This window comes from the organism of the source record quoted next, unplaced genomic scaffold (assembly GCF_019419815.1).
Source record: "Pyrus x bretschneideri cultivar Hongxiangsu unplaced genomic scaffold, Pyrus_bretschneideri_v1 Contig2, whole genome shotgun sequence".
In the NCBI taxonomy this organism is placed as follows: Eukaryota; Viridiplantae; Streptophyta; class Magnoliopsida; order Rosales; family Rosaceae; genus Pyrus; species Pyrus x bretschneideri.
Genome location: NW_025999501.1, coordinates 13850119 through 13870000, shown reverse-complemented (window position 1 = coordinate 13870000; position 19882 = coordinate 13850119). Strand labels below are relative to the sequence as shown.

The 19882-nt window shown below is 36.6% G+C and overlaps 3 protein-coding genes across 3 annotated transcripts; 2 read left to right on the top strand and 1 right to left on the bottom strand.

Moving 5' to 3' along the window:
• The first annotated feature begins 2833 nt into the window (after positions 1-2833).
• LOC125476875 lies at positions 2834-3640 on the top strand. Its single transcript, XM_048583446.1, has one exon. It carries the CDS (start codon positions 2834-2836, stop codon positions 3638-3640), a length of 807 nt encoding a protein of 268 aa, XP_048439403.1.
• Positions 3641-7021: 3381 nt separating this feature from the next.
• Positions 7022-9635, bottom strand: LOC125476606 (probable protein phosphatase 2C 4). The gene is made up of 4 exons (XM_048582875.1): positions 8037-9635; positions 7831-7944; positions 7373-7637; positions 7022-7277 (listed from the first exon to the last, which is right to left on the bottom strand). Exons 1-4 carry the CDS (start codon positions 9633-9635, stop codon positions 7162-7164), a joined length of 2094 nt encoding a protein of 697 aa, XP_048438832.1. The 3' UTR covers positions 7022-7161.
• A 4792-nt stretch (positions 9636-14427) lies between these two features.
• LOC125476874 lies at positions 14428-19342 on the top strand. The gene is made up of 5 exons (XM_048583445.1): positions 14428-14982; positions 15529-15757; positions 16053-16129; positions 16261-17952; positions 18247-19342. Exons 2-5 carry the CDS (start codon positions 15595-15597, stop codon positions 18955-18957), a joined length of 2643 nt encoding a protein of 880 aa, XP_048439402.1. The 5' UTR covers positions 14428-14982; positions 15529-15594; the 3' UTR covers positions 18958-19342.
• The last annotated feature ends 540 nt before the right edge of the window (positions 19343-19882 follow it).

The following is a 19882-nucleotide window of genomic DNA, read 5'->3' as shown; positions in this document are numbered from 1 at the left end:
TGCCTAATGGTTGAATATGTTGAGAAGAGAGACTCTGGTTTTGATTAAATGGCTAAATAGTCCCTCGATTCCTTCTTCGATGTATCTTGATTTTTTGCCTCCAATTCTTCGAGCAAACATTGAACTTTCTCGAGTTCATTTGTATCCGCAACTTCCTCGCAAGCTACTATTTTAGGCTGCACCAGCTTGGAGAACCAATGGCTTGACTTTGATTTCGAACCAGCAATAGACGACAAGAAAGATTCAAACTCAGCTACAGAGACTGCATCTGATTCTTTTAACATGTTGACAGCTACTGGGATATTCTCGTTGCTTTTGTCTCTGGTTTTGCTTTCCAGAGGCAAGGTATTTCCTTACCACAGCCATGAAGCTCATGTCATCTCCTCGTCTTCCATGCATAATCGACTGAAGTTCATGTTTGCGTTCTTGTGTTTGCGACAAGGCATCCTTAATGATTCCACACACATCCAAGAGCCCCAAAAGATGCATCTAGCAGTTCATTAATCTATTTGTCCCCACAATCCTGGGCCAAGCTTGTTGAGAATGTGGCAAAACAAGAAACCTTTCGACGCACTTGTGCAAATCTTGAAGCCCACTGAGTCTATCGCTTATGGATGATGATGGTGAAGCCTTTAATCTTCATAACTGCTCATTGAATTCTGTAACGAAAGGGAGTGATCATGAAGGCAAGCTGTTTGAGCAAGTGTGGTAGGCAGCCATTTTGTTATGTAGGAAAAGACAAGGCCTTTAATTTGAAGTTTAACGTTCAATTGTGGCTTTGAGTTTGCTTTCCTTACCTTCGGCTCTACTCAATATATATTACAAAGTTTAGGAGACGGGCAAGGCGTCCTGTCTATAGCTGACCCGACTGAGTAGCAACGTGATTTCGATCTGGATCCTAAAACTATATGAGCGATGTTTATGCGATGTCTCCCCATCACTAGATCAACAACCTATCACCAACCATACTTGTCCACCGCATATTTTGTGGACCACTCTGCGATATAAAATGTGGAAGAACTGATTAAACAAATGGGTGATGGGTTGGAGAATTGGTTGTAGGGAAACACAGCAAGGACATAACTGAGATCTAATAAGGAAGAGATTCTTCCTGTCTCCTACTATCCACATGATATTTGAATAGTCAGTCATCATCCTCTTTTATATATTAAGCAGATGCTATGCAACAAAGGTAATCACTAGACTGAATTGTACATTCAACAAGAAAAAATGGCTGCGATGAAACCAAGTGGCCATGCGCGCTCAAATAGCTTTCCCTCTACAAAACACGCTTTGGTTTCACAGTTTGATGAGCAGTTGTAGAGACTGATAGGACTTTTGAAACCGCCTTTTTGTCGTCCACATAAATAAGCCAGAAACTAAATGGCCTTAAGGATTTCGATAACTGAGACATGGCATGGCCGAGGATACCTTGATCCAAACAAAAGAATGCACAACAGAAATTTTATTGATCATTTGTAGAAGACGAGGAGGCAAAATTGAGATCGCAAGTGAGACTAGAAAATTCTTGACAATCAAGAAGGTGATGGAAAAAGGCGATAAACCACGAGACCTTACGAAATTTGAAAATTTGAAGGGTGTTTCTCCCTTCAATAAAAATCATAATATGTGGCTATGTTTAGCGTGTTGAAAGAGGTGGAAGCAGTTACTCAGACGGTGTTCGAATCCACTTTCTGTTTTATCTCAGGTTCGAAGACACAATCAAAGCCGACGAGATGGTCAGCATGCAAAGAAGAAGAAACAGATGCAAATGAATTTGAAAATGTCTCATACTCATTTGTTTGTCTCCAAGAATCTGATAAAATTATTGAGAATGGACAACACCAACTGAAAAATTTGGAGTCCTGCATACAAGATCTAGAATATTTAAACAAACACCTTTTGCGGCATTTGATCAAAACCAGAGCTTCCTTCTCAACATGTTGATGAGATAATAAAATTCGATTAGTACCAGATTGGTCATCCATAATTCTTTAGGCTCACACTTGTACATGTATTGTACACGTTTCAGATTTTCTCCACAATTTGCTCCAGATACAATATTTTTCACACATCAAGTTTTCAGAAAATTCAAATGGATGTCAAACCTAACCCTATCTCTACTTATCTCCTGGAGAATATTAGAAAAAGAATTAAAATAACAAATCTATTAGGACTAAATTTTTAATGATGCTCGCATGGCAGACTCCGATTATTGTGCTGGTTTTCGTTCTGCTTAGGGGACACTCCGATTCATCGAGTCTGCGACATAACATTATTTTACCATATGCAAACACAATGCATGGTCATAAATTAATCGATATTGCAGATCTAGCCTGCTCCTTCTCCTGCAACCATGAAAAGAATATGAATATGGTAACCACATATATTAATCAGAATACTATAATTTGTAGCCGATGAGAAGGATGGTGCAGATGCATAGTTTTTGCCTCTCAATGTATTCGCAGATACAGGATTAATGCTAATTGTGCGATGGCATGCATTTTTTAATTTGTAATTATTGAATGATTGTTCGATTTTAATAGCATACTCTTGGATTAAATATGAAAAATGAATCTGCTCATGAGTTGGTATGCTAGTGTGGGGAGATGCATCACTTAGACATTGCCTGGGGAACAGCATATAGATCAAAATCGAAATCATGTTACGTATGGCTGGTGACTGAAGCGGATGAGATTCCATGTCCCCTTCCCTCAACTAACACTATATATTAAGCAGATGCAAATGGAAAGGAACACATCAATCTCAGTTGTTCATTAACCAAAACTTTCAAGGTCTTCTATTCTCTCTTCTCACAACAAACAAAGAAGAAATGGCTTTCCACACTCGATCTAACAGCTTCCCCTCTAGGCCACACCCCATCATTCAGGAAATTGATGAACATTTGTGTAGATTGAGGTCTTCCGAGGACACCTCCACATCATCATCATCAATCAGCCACAAACTAAGCGGCCTCCAAGACTTGCATGATTGCGTCGAGAAGTTGCTTCAGTTGCCCCTCACCCAACAAGTCTTGGCACAGGAGCAGAATGAGAAATGCGCTAATGAACTTTTAGATGGCTCTCTCAGACTATTAGATATTTGTGGCACTATCAAGGATGCCCTGTCACAAACCAAGGAATGCGTACAGGATCTTCAATCGATCATAAGAAGGCGAAGAGGTGAATCTGGAGCACTCACAATTGAGGTCAGGAAATACTTGAGCTCCAGGAAGATGGTGAAAAAGGCTATCCGAAAGGCAATGAAGAATCTCAAAGGATCTTCCCTCAACAAGGACAATGAGACCGTTGCCATTATTAGCAAGTTGAGAGATGTCAAGGCAATCACTCTCACATCTTTTGAATCACTATTGTCTTTCATAGCAGGGCCAAAATCCCAGCCACGAAGCTGGTCATTGGTCTCGAAGATGATGCAGTCAAGTAAAGTTGCCTGTGAGGAAGAAACAGAAGCTAATGAATTTGCTATAGTGGATGCTGCACTACACCGAAGTGCAGATAACGCGCAGAGCCAGCTTGAGAAGCTGGAGTCATGCATTCAAGATCAGGAAGAAAGGCTTGAGTGCCTATTTAGGCAACTCATCAAAACAAGAGTCTCCCTCCTCAACATCCTGAATCACTAGATGTTCAGGTTTTTTCGATTTTGTACATGAAAAACGTATACTTGTATACAATCAAAATATACAAAATGATATATACTCTTCGTCTCAAATTTCCACTCTCCTTTTGCTTACTTCAATCGTTCTCCTCTTTTTATATTATCCATCGAGATTATGGGCAGAAAAGAACTTTGCTGTTCAATTACAAGATAAATTGAATTCAGTGAGAGATAATTTCACAGGAGTCATTGTCTCACGGAGGATAACCAATAACTAACAGGTAAAGGTTTAGAAATATTTATTTTGAAAATCTTCAAAATACATTTAAGTACTTAACTCACAAGCAAAATCTCTAATCATAACAAAAGTTTTCACACAACAAAATGGATGAACTTGCCAATTTCTGAACATTTCCAAGGAAATAGTAAACACAAATTACAGTAGATAAATTAATGGCACTGATTAATGATGCTAACATGTACGTTTACACTAAACACAGTGTACGGCCCAGATTTTTTGCATTTTGGAGGGAAGGAGATCTTTGAATTAGCAAAACCATCATCTTGTTTAGGCTAATCTAGATTCACCGCCCAAGATACAAAAGAAGCATTGAAGGAGGATGTGAAAAGCAAAGGACATGAAAAACTTATGGTTGGTAATTGTAATTGCGATGATTGTGCACTTTCGTAAATAAAGATTATTTTGTTGGAAAAAGATTTTCTGACACAATTGTTTAAAAAACATATGTCGTCGTTTGAGAAGTAAATCGACAACTATATAAGTATTTGTGACCACATTTCCATTTCGTAAATAAAACAAGTTTGCCATTTTGATCATTCATTCTTGACATAAATATAACTATTAACGACGAGTCAGGTGCTTTGAAAATGAATTAATTCCGATGACTGGTCGGAACAAAAGTATTTTGAATGGGACAATTTCCGAACTTTTTCCAGTCAGAAATAGGTATTTACGACGGTAAAATGCTTTTTTCAACAGCATTTAACCCTTCCTAATGACACTTTATTTTGCAGTAATAATCCAGCATTCTCTCATTGCAAATTACTCAAAAAAGAACCTATCCGTTAAGACAATTCACAGATAGACTATAGTAGCTTGACAAGAAAGTAGAAAATAAAAGTCCAGCCAAAAAAAAAAATTTAAATTCAAAAAAAAAAAAAAAAAAACCTAACTGATAAAATAATTGAGTTTGTATCTCTGACTTTAGTTCTTCAATACCAAACTATATCATTTATTTATAAACCTATCCACTGACTTGCTCAAATTCAAAGTGTTAAATTCTAATTTAATTTCACAAAAGTTTTGGTGAATTATCTTAATTCCGTGATCTGGACTATTTGAAAAGGAACAATTTAGAAGTTTGAAAATAAGCAAAGTCAGAATGCAACATAAATAATAAGAGAAAAAACGCGTAAAAGATTATTTTTTTGTCTGTCATTCACCATCGTTTTCATCTTCACGTGTTCTGCCATTTTCATACTATTCAAACAAACCACACCAAATGGCCCTGAGGGCGTGAATTGTGACTCCCAATTAACAAAAAAAAAAAAAGAAGAGAGATTTCATGTTCGATGTTTCGAGTTAGTGAGTCTGCTTGATTGTGATCACGGGTATAATCCAATTCTCCATAATCTCTCTGGACTCGAAAAAAATATATAATCATAGCTTGTCATCAATTGTCATCTTTTTTTAATTAAAAAAAACAACAATAACAAGAAAACTAAACACATAATGTCTACTTCTCTCCAGAAGATTTGTATTAATATTTTTTCTTTAAACAGACAATTGGTACACATAATTGAATGATTTTTTTATAGGAATTAGCTAAAATGATCAAAACTAAAATCTTGAAAGTGAAACTGACAAACACTCTTGTAGACATATAATTTTGTTTTAAATTGATTTTTTTTTTTATTTGACAAACGATAACGTTTTTAGTAAATCTGATTTTTAAGATTGTTTTTCTCGATCGTACACTGTCACGTCAAATCATAGAAATTAGCTTAATGGTAGGATGACGAATGAGCCAATATTGCGGTTTAATGTAATTTTTTTTATTTGTTATATTGAGGTTGTCCCTTAAACAACACTTGGTTCAAACTTCTTCATTCAATAACCGCGGAACGTTATTTCACCGTATAAATATCATATTCAAAACTATTAGTATCATTTAAAAAATCATTTGACTTGGGGACGGTCTAATCATCTATATGAATTAAATGAATTGACATATAGTAATAAAAATGATACTTGTTACCATAACTATCGATTTATTCAACACAAATGAATAACTAAACGGTTTACAAATTGAATGAAATTTTTTAGAGGTAAATTGTGATGGTGATAAAGAAAATAAGCAATTTTGATTGTACAGTAAAACAAGGGTACATCATCATTAAAAGATGAATTTCATTATCCAGGGGTGGTACACCATTGCTATTATATGGGTAGAGGGGAATTTTATGTTTCACGTTGTTAATTTTTTAACACAAGTATCTCACAACTTGTATACTGATACATAGTGTAACATCATGTGTTCTAGTAAAAAATCTCTCAACACCACATGCGATAGCATAACAGAGTTTTGAATCTCCGTCTAAAAGGGGGGAAAACCTCATATATCTTTTATATTTATACCTAACCAGAAACGGCGGGAGATGGAGGAGGGTCATATATTCAGCCAAATACCTAACCCAATACGCTTCTTCTTTTCCAGGTCTTTGGAATAGCTCAGAAAGGTGTTGGTTATGATGTATGTACAAGTTCTAGATTTGGATTTGAACTAAACAAACATGATTAAGAATCTTAATTCACATCAACTGCTCCATCTTTCCTAATCCTAAGATTCTTACTGTGTAAGATGTTGACTTTTCGTGTCCATGAGAGGATCAACATTTTCTTCAACTTCTTGTCCCCAACAACTCTGTTTTCTTTCCTTTGTCAGGGAATCATGAACAGAAAAAAGACTGATGAAATCTATGTTGCTTTTGTTGGCTAGTACTATCCCTTGTTATAAAACTCGTTACGGAATCGGATGAAATAATGAAATAATGAAATAAATCTCAAATGTTTAAATGATCATTTTTTCAAGTGTTTGTCGATATTTCATCGATAATGTCGTTAATATTTGATTGATATATCATTATGATTTTGTTTTGAATAGTTCAACAATTAAATGCAAGCCAAACACGAGTATTTTTTGGATTGGCAAGGGTTAGAACATAGAATTGAGTTTACAGCTCGCTCTATGGCCACTAAGACAGGTTGAAGAAATCTTCTTTGTTTCTCACAGTGCTCTTAGAACTTGGGGGAAGCAAAAGGGACACTATTTTGTATAGACATTATGGGACCAAAACAAAGAACTCTCTTTCAAGACTTTTCTGTTCTCCACAGCATGACATAAATGGAGGGAAAATGGGTATGCAACAAAGGGATGGGAAAAACTGTTGCAATTAAAACAATGAATGGAAAAATCGACCCAACCCTTCTGTGGATGAATTTCCTATTGCAGCTTTCATGTTTATTTACACTGATGATCTCCATATTATTCCTTCCAACGAAATCACAATGATGGAAACATCGTCATGGTACCGTCGGCGTTCCCCTTGTGGGATATCTAGCAACTCATGGAATGCCATTCCTGCAAAACCCCAATATACAGATTAAGTTCAAGGTTTCAATAAAATAGTTGCAGCTTTGAATTGTTGTTTGTCGAGAGAAAAACGCTTTAATCACCAGCTTTCTTTGCTGCTCGAAACAACACTTCTTCGATGAGATGCTGTGCAGGATCTCCATCGGGAAATGAAGAGATGAACAATTCTACTTCAGAGACGGCTTCTTCATTAGTGAAGTACTGGTAGAGTCCATCAGAAGACAATATTAAGAGCCGGTCTCTCGGGCTGAGTTTGTGGTGGTAGAGGGATGGATTGCAGGTGAGGTAGGGGGCAGTCCCAACATATTTGAGTCTAAACCTCTCCAGCAGTGCATCATTCCACTTTGGCTGCAACAGAACAAATAATTAAGTTGTGTGACATGACGAATAATTGCATTTCTGTGACCACAAACAGTTCTCGTACATGTGACATGTATGTCTAAATTACTTCTACTAAACCAAATGTTGTAACACTCTGACTTGCTAAGCAAGTAATGAACCAGTGTCTTGTATTCCTGTTAAGCATAAAGTCAAAATGTACCTGTTTGAGAAAGCCAGCTCCAAACGCTCGAGTGACTTTCAAATAACCTTTCACTCTGTCATTTGTTATCGCAGAAGCATCGTCTGGATGTTCTTTCTTGATTCTTTGTACTTCCTGCAACTTAAAGGACTTTAATTAGTCTCAAAATTAACCATAACAACAGATAATTAAGCACAAAATGCACTCCAATTAGGTGATGTATTTACCTCTTTCACATGTGTGCTGTGATCCATGGTGAGCTGAAGTGCAGTCAAATATTTTAAACTGGAACTTCCATCAGCATTTGATGAATCAAATGAAGGCTCATCCTCACTAATCCGATCCAAGTTCCGCCGAACATTTTGTTCCGATTTCCGAGCTAAAACCGCCCTACTGTCCCCAACATTCAACAAGTAAACATCATTTCCCTTCATTAGCATTACCAAAACACAAGAACCCATCAAGGCCAACTCAGGATTCTCAGTCACCACCTTATCTGCAGTGTCCAAAAATGCATCCTCTGTCTTCCTCAATGCCTCCGAAAGCGCTTTAAGAACATCAGAAGGGTTAACACCCGCCACACCATTCGACACTGGACGCTTTAAATTCTGCTGTAACTTCCGATCAAGCTCTGGCCTTCCTCTATCCCATTCACACTTCCAGCTCCTCCGAGTCCCCTCCAACTTATTTTCCAACCCATTACTATGTTTTCTTATTGAATTAGCCTTTCCTTCCATTTCGCCATTTTCTAATGCATAATTCCCCCCATCGACACCGTCAGGCATCCGATTCCCCATCTGGGTTCGATCAGTTTCCTTCAAAGAAACCGAACCCACATCCGTATTCAATGAATTTAACTCGGGTTCAATTGCAATTTGGAACTTGTCATTCCAAAGCAACCCTTCGAGTTCCTCGTGCACAGCAGAGTAAAGATTGGAAAGCAAGTAATCAGGAGCATCAGGGCCATTAAACCCATCATAAATCCCCACAAAAACCCAGCTATGTTCCTCCGAAACCACCACATGAACCCGATCCTCGCCGGCTTTCCCTTGAGCCCATTGAAGATTCTGGCTTCCCATCCAGTAATGTCCACTCCCACCATCGTCATTCTCATTACTCAAACTCACACGGCTGCTCAAATTAATACTACTGCTAGTCCCATTCTCCCCCACCTTCTCCGAATCCGAATCTTTCACTGAAATGCTGCCTTTTAATGGCGAAACGCTCGATTTCTGCCCCCGAAGCATGGCACCCGAAACCGCTCTTCTGAAAATCTTCATTAAGCTCCTTATTTTTGGTTTCGTTTCAATCCCAAAAGAAATGCTTCTCGAGAATTTGTCGCACTCTTTCTCGATGGGACCCGAATACATCCCGTGATCAATCGGGCCAGACAAGTAGCCTCGCTCTATAGGACCCGATAAGAACCCTCTCTCGATCGGACCCAACCCGGAAACTCCCTGGTATGACTTCCGAGGAACCGGCTGCAGAGGAATGGAGGCGAACGAGTTCGAGCTCTCGAACTTCGCCGCCCGATCGCAGCCGGCGCTGTACGGGTAGAGCTCGCAGAGAGAAGTCGAAAGTGGCGTGAATATGTTGGCGCTGACGGAGGCGCCGGAGATTGACCGGAATGTCGTCGTTGGCGGGTTCGGCTCTTCGGACAAGACTTTGGACGACGTCGTATCGGAGGAGTCGGGCCGGAAGTAGCAGAAGGAATGGCCTAGGCCCTCGTCGAGCGGGTCCGACGAAACGACGGAGTTGTCGTGTCGCTGGGAGATTTCTCCGGCGGTGCAGAAACAACGGCCGGCTTTTACGACTGCGTTACCCATTCGAGATGAGACAAAAAGCGGAAAGAACAGAAAGAAGAATGAATGAAATGAATTGGGTTTTTGATGATTTGATTACTTGCAGGGTTTAAATTTAACTGTTCATGGTTAGAACTCAACTAACAGCTCGAACAGAGGAGGGAACGAGGGAAGTCGCAAATAAATGTCTTTTGTTTAGAGAGAGAGAGAGAGAGAGAGAGAGAGAGAGAGAGAGAGAGAGAGAGAGGAGGAGGGGGGAAAGGGTTGACCTTCTGAAGGTGGTGGGCTTTCAGTTTATTTGTTTATTTTTTTCTTCTTCTTCCTCTGAAATGGTGTTTAAATAGATAAAAATAGGTTTTGTTGTTTTAAATATTTATAGAGGGAGTTGACTCCGAGTTGGGGAGTTGTGTCCTTTGAGTTAGACTGTGGGATTTTGAGTTTTTTTTTTTTTTTTTTTTTTTTAAAAGTAATAAATTTATTGATTTTCTAAAGTCAACAAGCCGATAGCCAGACGTTCGTAATTCATGCAGGCGGTTGTTGAGTTTTTGTGTCATTTTGCACAATCAGGTAAAGATGTATAACATGTACGAATGACTTTGTAATCTAAAACTTAAAACGAGGAAAACTTCAGAGATATCACGTGAATTGTTCAGCCGTTATGCAATTATTGCTTGAACAAATTATTTTAAAAACTAATCAGTTGAAGTTCATGCCATTTAACACTTCAATACCTCTATTCATTGTCGTTCACGTTTTCGTCAAATAATAGTCATGTGACAAGCGTGAAAGCCATTTTTAAAAAGTATTCCCTTCAATTTACACTACTAAACCCTTTTAAAATTAATTTTCATCATTTTCTTAAAGGCCCTAAATCCCTATTTTCTCTTAACAACTCTTATTGTATGATTGCTTAAATGGAATGGTATTGAAATTATTTTCTTTTTTCTTTTATTTACTAACACATATGCAATAAAAATAGTGTGAGGTCCACATTAAAGTAAGTTATTCAATACTTGAAAAATCAAAGTTGGATCAATTAGGATGACTAGTTGATCCAATATCTATGCCTTCATTCTCTTTTTCGATTTATGACTTTTATCATTCCAAGTAAATAAATATCTCATTATTTCAAATCAAATACCAGGCTGAATAACGAAACAATTGTAATTCATGTAGGTGGTTGTTGAAATTGGGGTTTCCAATGCGTCCCCACATCCAACGAGATACGTCAACCTTTACTCCTAGCCCCACAAGTTTCCGAGACGAAGCTTAACCTGAGTCTCAATTAAGAACGGTGATGATCAACGTTTCACACGGTGCACAATTGCATGGGTAGTTTCATTTGACATTATGATGGAGGTTCTATGTCACTTTACACAATTTAGCAATAAAAAATATACATTTACAGACATGCATGAACTTTAGTGATTAAAAACTTATAAAATAGATAAAGTTAATAAATATCACGTGAATTGTTCTATTGTTTTGCAACTAGTGCACCAACTAACAAAACAATTGTAAGTCATGCAGTTACTTGTTCAACAACTGTTACTGCAAAATCAAGTAACAATAAGGCATGCATGAATGACTTTGTGATTTAAAATATCAAATATTAAAGATTTTAGTAAATATCAAATTAATTGTTATACCATTTTCCAATTACCTCATGTACTCACAAAACAATTGCAATTCATGCATGCGGTTATTCAGGTTTTGTCACTTTAAAACATAAAATAAGGATTACGCAGTGACAGACATGCATGAATTATTTTGTGATTTAAAACTTCAAAAAGAGAAAAATTTAATAAAGTCACATTAAAAGTTATACTCTTTAACAATTATAACACAAATTGGTGAAACAATTGTAATTCATGGGGATGCTTGTTCAAGTTCTGGAACTCTACAAAATCAGGTAATGATCCTATAGTGGTTAGCATGCGAGAATACTTTTGTAATTTAAAAGTTAATATAAAGAAAAATATCATAATATCACATGAACTGTTTCACTGTTGTGCAATTACCATTTGAACTAAATTTTCTTATAATTAATCAAGTGAACTTCTTTAACAAAAATGTTGTCACTAAATAATACGGTCTAATGATATTCTACTTCACTTGTAAGTGCGAGATTTTAAACTAGATTCTCACATAAAGCAAATTTGAACCCCATTATTACTCGTCTATTGTAAGGCGCAGCTAACTCTCCTCTTAGTGTAGATAATATCATTTGTTAAAAAAAAATGTTATATTTTTATTAAAAATAAAATAATTGCACAAAATGTGAAAATTTCAGGAATTATTTGTGCAATTTTTTCTTTAAGGTATTTGTAATTCATCAATTGTTTAGTGTCTTTTTAATTTTCAGATCATTTAATTTATGGAAAATAATTCTAAAATAATAATTTTATTCATTTGGTAAGATCCAAACTAGGAAATTATGGTGTCCTCTACTGTATTTCTTGTTTGATTTTTAAATCCATATGATGTCGTTATAGTGTAAACGATTAATAAAAATTTCCTAAAAAGAACATATCCGAATCCCTCCAAATTTATATTTTTAAATGAAAAAGTTCAAACTTTTCAGTTGAATTTTTATGTAGCAAGTAGAAACCCCATGCTTCCACTCATGCCGTTTTTATATTACGTTATGTATATTTTCAGGTTCTTACACTTAAAATACGAAGTTGACTTTGTTGCAAGTGGACTGGGAGTGTGACTTTAGGGTACTTTTTGTTTAAGGTGAAATTAATTAATTACTTAATTAGCAATGTATCTTGCATCCAAAATATTGACAGCCAGACAAAAAGAATAAAGCAAAGCGACAAGATTTTCCACAGCCTACACAACGCAAACACTTCATTCCATGGCCATATACTCATCATTTTACATCATATGTAGTGTGTGTATATAGGGACGGATAAGTGACACTATTTTTTTGTATATTATTTTTTACGCATGCTTTGCGAAATCTACTTCGTAATGTATTTTAACGATCCGAATCGTCTATATTTTAAGTTTTCCCTCAAAGATCATGTCTACTAAAAATCACTCACATTTGAAACTATATGACCATTAGATTAAAAGTTTAGGGTTTATTTGTGGAACCGCATTCGTTGATTTTCTTCAATACAGATAAATGTCTTACTTGTTTTCGATATGTCCAATTTTTTGCAAAGGATGATCTATGAATGATGTTCCAAAAGATAGATGTTTTAAATCATTAAAATACAATACAGACTAGGCTCCATAAAAACGTGTGCCAAAAGTTGCGTTAAAAAAAAATAGTGTCACAAGTCCCCATATATATATATATATATATTTATATGTGCAGGAGGGTATGGAAATAGGGAGCAAGGTGTTCGGAAAATATATATGTGAAGGTCATTCAAGGACACTTCAAATGTTTGGTACGGATCCTTTTGTGCTTACTAAATGTTTGATGTAATGCATTTCAAGCATACCTCAACATGTTACGTCGACAACACTTGACAAATTCTCTCTATAGCACTCATCAGATTGTTTCAACATATGTCGATATTTGTTGACATGTGCAAACAAACTCACCAAGTGAATAAATTGATTTTTTTTTTTTTTTTGCGCACTTCCCGCTCTGTTAATGTCTAAAAAACTTATATTTAATATTAGGAAACGCTCAAAGATTCAAATCATGGATTTGTTACTGTATACTTATCAAATTTCTTCAGATGAAATTTTAACATTAGATAATATGCATGTTATTAGACTAGTCGATCATGCATCCAGTTCAGACAAGTGATTTCAATTAAATTTAATAAGTATTGGACAGTCAACATCACCTATGTAAACGATTCATCCCAAATCTATCTATTCTCAAAATCATTTTCGATACAACATATCTAGGGGTGGAAATTTTTACCAAATAATCGTACCAACTGCCCTACCAACCATACCATATTATTACCAAAAATTTGTACCAATTGGTAATGCTACGGTATTTGTACCGTACCATACTGTTTCGGTATGGTGCTAGTACCCAAAACCAGTATCGATGGTATACCGTACCTATCAATATTATTAATATTATATTATGTATTTATTCATATAATTATTTGAGGGAAAAATTAATAATAATTATTGTAGAAGTGTAAAAAATGTAAAAACAAGAATATACAATCACTCATAGTGACAAACTTTACAATTTTCATGAAGATGTCAGCTTCAAAACCCAACACTATAATCCTTAAACCTTAAATTTATCGATTGTCATTTATGCTTTATTCTTTTTACTGAATTTCATTTTTTAAATTTTCTTTTTTGAAAACATGATCATCTGGCGAATGTAAGAAGATGAACAGTTCAGATCTTTGATATCACGTTTCGATATTTATGGTTAACTGAAATATGAGTTGATGTCGTATAATTTGTAGAAACTTTATAAACATCAAGCAATATTTTCAATAACCGTAAAACTCTGAACATAATATCAACGATCCAAACTGTTCACCTTCATGCATCCTCTAATAGATCATGTTTTCAAAAAAGAAAATCCGAAAAAATAAAATAAAATTTGATGAGAAAAATGAAGCGTAAATGTAAACAACAATCAATGGTTAAATTTTGATCTGTGATTTATATGATTATAATGACGAATTTCAAAGTTAAGCTCGTCACAAAAGTTGTAAAATTTGTTATTACGAGCGTTTATATATTTTTTTCTATATTTTTTACACTTCTACAATAATTAAAAAATATTAGATTTTGAGCAAACTAAATGGCGTAAAACAAAACGGCAATTACTATTGGCATACCATACCAACCAAACTATTCGGTATACCACAAATTCGGTACGGTAATGGTAATAGATTTTACCTTACCAAATATTTGATATGGTAATTGGTACAAAGATTTTGGTACGGTAATGTACCAAAACCACCCCTAAGCATATCTTGTTATTAATTTCAAATGTACTCTTAATCTTATTGTCAAATTGAAATTTTTTTTTTTTTTATATAATTCAATCCAAATGGATTGTTACTATTTTTTTTTTCCGGCGATAGGATTTTATTGATGATTAAAGAGCAAGACAATTTCTAGAAGAATATCCTGGATAATGTTATTAGATTCGTTAAGGCTTTAAACACTTGCTGATGTGGAGTAGTTGAGGCCATTGGACCCCAAGTCCCAAACCTAAAGGCTAAAACACAGGAGGATTTACTTAATTAATTGTCTCATCGCATGGCATGCACTTTTCAAGTTTCAACCTACGGACAGACAAACACGAACACGAGCTTGTTTAGTTCTTGTTTCTTAAACGTTCGTATGGATGGCTGCTGCGAAGAGGAGCATAGATTTCGTTTTAGCCCTCGATCATGAATCATCCATTCGATCAATGGTACGAAATACGATTAACTATATAAAATTATGCGTATTCTTTTTGGTTTTTTCTCTTGATTGATATCAATTTCGACGTCATTCATATGAATCAGAGTCCCATATATTTCAAGGAAAATTATTTTAATCAGAAAACTGATTTGGATGCATGTTTTGTTTCCCATATATTTCTGGGAGCATCAATCAAATTCAAACTTAGATTAGGAAATGCCTTCTGAAACAATTAAAGGAAATGCTGCTGCTAGCTTTAATTTGTGCTTCGGGGTAGATTAGGGGCATGTTTGAGATACGAATGCATTTGGTAGAAAAACATATAAATTTAGGTCTTTCTCTTTCAAGTGCTTTTCCAGGAAGCACAGTTGAAGTGCTGCTTCTAATAAAAGCGCTTATGAGTAGAATTGCTTCTTTAATGGTTGAATAATGTATGTCAAGCATTCTGAATTTGATGTGTAGGTGTTCGATATCTGATACACGTTATGTTGCCAATACAGTGGAATTCCATTTCCTTGTCCGTGATGATTCATTTTTGCTTGTAATTTGGATATAGGTTTTACGAGCTTGTAGCTGAAGCCGTCACTGGTCGTTCAAGTAGATTTGGGAGGTGAATTTTACCATGGGAAAGAATTTGAGAGACAAAAACCCTAACAATCCATCAGGGAATGAGCATTCATCAGGGTGCGTTTGGGGATTACTTCACATCATGAAGTATCACCACTGGCATTATGTCAAGAAAAGACAAGTGCACAAGAGGCGCCGCGGTAATAAACACACTATCGGTAAGTAGAATGACTCCAGTCTATACTATATGAAAGTTTTTCTTCCTGCTTTCTTTTTCATCAAAGTTTAATCTTAGCCACTTTGACCATATACGCAAATTTTGTGTATAAAATCGATCTATGTGCATAAGAATCGGTCTTGTTTACTGCACTGGTAGCCTAAATTTCGTTCACTTTTGTAAGTAGTTCAATAGACTGACTGGAACTTGTGACTATGCCATGATATGTGATGTAAAATAATATTGCAGTTTATTTATGTTGGGACTTTTTTTTCTTTCGGTCTGCTTCGCCACAGGAGTTGGGATTCTGGGAAGCTGTACTGCAAATACCCGTATGCCAGAAGACACTGATGCTAAGATTGACGAATCTACTGTAAGTTTCAGCAAAAGAATTTCTGATAGCATGCATTTTAGTCCACTATTGGATATTAATTTCTTTTCGTTTTCAAAAATTATACTTGAAAGAGTGATAGACAAAAGCAACATTTGATTTGATTTTATCAGTGTAAAGGAAAGACGATGCAGTCCATTCCAACAGGCATACATTCTGTCAAGGCCCGAATAAGGGCACGGATTTCTGGAGAAATATCAAAGAAGAAGGGTAGGCATAACCGGAGTTCGAGCTACCCTGTACAATCACAATTGAAACAGCATCATTTCGAAGCACCAACTAACCTGCACCCGATTGCTGAAATGGTATTGAATGAGAATAGTCCTACAATTGTTCACCACGGCAATGAAAAATCTTGTGCTACAAGCAATCTGGCATCACCGCCCGCGACATCATATGAAGGACCAATTAGTGGCAACAATGATTGTTGTGGAGATAGTTTCCCACCAATCACTAGAGATCGCACCGTGCATGACCAGGTTAATGAGAATCAAAGGGATCACACATTTATCGAAGAAAAGCTGAATAATGACAGAATGCAAGATATGTTCAAGAAGAAGTTGATAAACGTAAAAGAACTCGATGCAGATGCTTCCTTGCACCATCCGAAGGAGTATTTGGAGGCTTTGGATATAATCAATGTGAACAAGGAGTTATTAGTAAAGATTTTACATGACCCCGGCTCTCCTTTGGCTGCGCACTTCAATAATCAGCAAGCTGTCAGTGCAAAAATGGGTTTAACTAGGTCAGACTCATTCCCTGTCAAGCTCAAGCACAAGCATGAGTTGACAGGGTCTCCCTTAAAAGAAGAAAGCAAGTCGAAAAACATCAGTAAAACGAAGAAGTTAGTAGGGTCGTCTTCTTTGAAATATGCTGGTGAACACTCAATTCCATCGATCAGTGAGCACACTGCGGATGGGATTCTAGAGCTAAACCAAACAATTGCTGATAGTTCTAGTTCTGCCAAAAATTTGAGGAGCCGAGGTGAGAATCAAGTGTCAATTAAGCGGTTCAAGGATTTTAGACAGAAAATAAAGCATGTAATCAAGGAGAGCAGACAAGAGAGAAATATGATTGCCATGGATGCCATCCTCCACAAGGTTCCTCATGGCCAAAAGCTTGCTAAAGAAATGGAGAAAGAGGTCATTAACCATTCGAAGGACCTTGCAATGAATAGAGAAGGTGAAGACAGTTCAGCAAGCAGTTTTGATAGCGAATGTTCGATTTCTACCTTCAAGAAAAAGCAACAGCGCCACATGAGAAGAGCATCATCGCTCAATGCATCGCTAGATAATTACTGTGAGTTTTACGAGTCTAGTTGCAACAGAGAAGCCAAATGCCATACGACATCCGAGAGATTGAAGTTGAGAAATGAAGGGGTAGGCTTACCTTTACGCTCTGTCCCAAAAACGTTGGGGAGGATTTTTTCCTTGCCTGAAATGAAATCATATAACTATCAGAGTGAGGAATCTTCAGATGTGTTCTCTTCTGGAGCTCCAATTAGGGCTGTTGTGGATGACAGTGCAAGCAGAAGAAGTATTTCTGATGAACAAAATACTCTAGACTTTAGTATAGGTTCAGAATATCATATGCAGCTCGATGCGCCAGTAGAAAGTGAGATTAAAAAATTGGCCGATGTTGGTGAATTCAAGGCAGCTTCCGGGAATAAGATGGCATCAACATCAGTTGCAGACAGTGAGAAAAGTGCTCCAGTGTATACAATTGTTGACGATATTGAAAACTTGACAGAACCGTTTCCTATCTCTGTGCCCGAGTTCAATGTTTCCCTCTCCGAAGGTATGTCTTAATTTTTATTAATAGGTTTTACCTTAAATTACATCATCTCAAACCAATTGCATGCATTCTTCAAAACTTTAATTTCTTGTTTGCTCTGAGAAACTTTATGTTCAATGAATCTATAAGTCCAGAAATTATCAGATTTTTTAGTTTCAAGTTTTGGCACTTAATGATCAAACCAACTTTTGACTGAAAAAAAAAAAAATGATCAAACCGACTTTTTTCAGTGTAGAAAATGTGTTTCAAATGTAAGTCGTTCTTTGTATTCTCCTGCATCAATCACCAATTGTTGAGATTTTAAGGCTGAAACGACTATGCTTATAGATATCGATTTTATAGGAGAAGAAACGGAAATAAAACCTAGAGATGAACAAGAAAACTTGGCCAAGCTAGGGCATGATTTTGTTATTGGTACGCCTAAGGCGGTTCACATAGATACAGAGAAGATTGAAAGTCCAAGGAAGCACTTGAGGTATGACATGACTCATCTCCGTGTTGATGACAGAGACATGGCTGAATTCAATTACGTACGAAATGTGTTGAAGCAATCTGGATTCAATGGGAATGAGTCCCTTGGGACATGGCATTCTGATGACCAGCCAGTTGATCCTTTGATGTATGGAGACACGGAGGGCTGCTTGGTGCATGGTCCTGATTGTTCAGGAAACGAAGAAGGCAAGAAATGCGATCACTATCTTTTGTTTGATATGATCAATGAGGTGCTGATGGAGATATATGGTAGGTCATACAACTACTGTCCAATGGCGTTGTCTTCACTATGTCACATTCCTCTAATGCCGGCAAGGCACCATGTTCTAAAGGAAGTTTGGGCCCTTGTGAGTTGGTACTTGTGCTTGAGACCTGAGGTTGATCAATCACTGGATTATGTTGTGAGCAGGGATCTTGCGAAGAACGACGGATGGATGAACCTCCAGTTTGATTCTGAGTGCTTAGGGATTGAGCTGGAGGACTTAATTTTTGATGAAATTTTAGAGGAAGTTCTCTGTGTTTGAGCTTGTGGATGGATCGGCTTTCAGTTATCTAATATGTTGCCAAATCTGACAAGACAATATATGTTCTAAACTAGTTCAACCTGCAGGCAAGGAGAATCCGAACGTGGGTGCAAATGATGAAGCACTCGGCCCTAGTCGATTGGCCTAACCCACATCTTTATGTAATATCATTACTTTGAACTTCACCAAGAACATAGAGAAAAGGATTAGGAACAGAGAGAATTATTTTGTTTATGTTCATATATCCTGTAGTAACTAGTGAAATATGAAATTTGAAGTGTATATTTAAAATTGGAGTTCATGTGTCCAGCAGTGTGAATTTGTGAGGAGATTTGCTTGTAACAGTTTACATTCTACAGTAATTAAACATAAAGTATTACATCAATGAAAAGAAATTGTGCCATGTGTCCCTCTCGAGTGAAGAGTCTTTCTCTCTTTTTGAGAGTATTTCTCATCTCTTTGTGTGAGGCTTCCAAATTTGAGCAAATCCGGTGGCGCCGACCATAGCTTAGGCTAGGGTTGGTCGCTATTCTCCCCTTTCTTTCCTTGTTTTCTTTTTTCCTTACTTCTACGGTTTTTCCGCCTTGGTTGTTATACTGATCTGTTCGGTTTCTCTTTCCTTAACAGTTTCCCTCCTCTTTGTTCATCCATATTCCAATTTTCAGCCATTACAATCTGCTGAGATTGTATGTAGAGCTCCGATATTTGCACCAGCTCAGGTGTTTCCAACACCACCACTTTCTCTTTGTTATCTGCGTTATCAGAAGTGTCATTCGTGAATTTCCATGGACTTCATCTTGATAACTGGCTCTCTTGTTTAGTTGCTAGCTATCCTTACTTTATGGTGTGCTTGGGAAGCAAATTGGTGTTGGATGTGGCGTTTGGTGAGGCGTTGCTTGGCTATGGAAGAGGATTTGGATGGATT

Excerpts from the sequence above, each read along its gene's own strand:
- LOC125476875 (XM_048583446.1), top strand. The coding sequence starts at position 2,834 with ATGGCTTTCCACACTCGATCTAACAGCTTCCCCTCTAGGCCACACCCC.
- LOC125476606 (XM_048582875.1), bottom strand. The coding sequence starts at position 9,635 with ATGGGTAACGCAGTCGTAAAAGCCGGCCGTTGTTTCTGCACCGCCGGA. Across the intron at positions 7,638-7,830 it reads GAGCTGGCTTTCTCAAACAG|CCAAAGTGGAATGATGCACT; the intron begins GTACATTTTGAC and ends GTTCTGTTGCAG. Across the intron at positions 7,278-7,372 it reads TCGAGCAGCAAAGAAAGCTG|GAATGGCATTCCATGAGTTG; the intron begins GTGATTAAAGCG and ends GGGGTTTTGCAG.
- LOC125476874 (XM_048583445.1), top strand. The coding sequence starts at position 15,595 with ATGGGAAAGAATTTGAGAGACAAAAACCCTAACAATCCATCAGGGAAT. Across the intron at positions 16,130-16,260 it reads CTAAGATTGACGAATCTACT|TGTAAAGGAAAGACGATGCA; the intron begins GTAAGTTTCAGC and ends TGATTTTATCAG. Across the intron at positions 17,953-18,246 it reads CCCTCTCCGAAGGTATGTCT|GCTGAAACGACTATGCTTAT; the intron begins TAATTTTTATTA and ends TGAGATTTTAAG.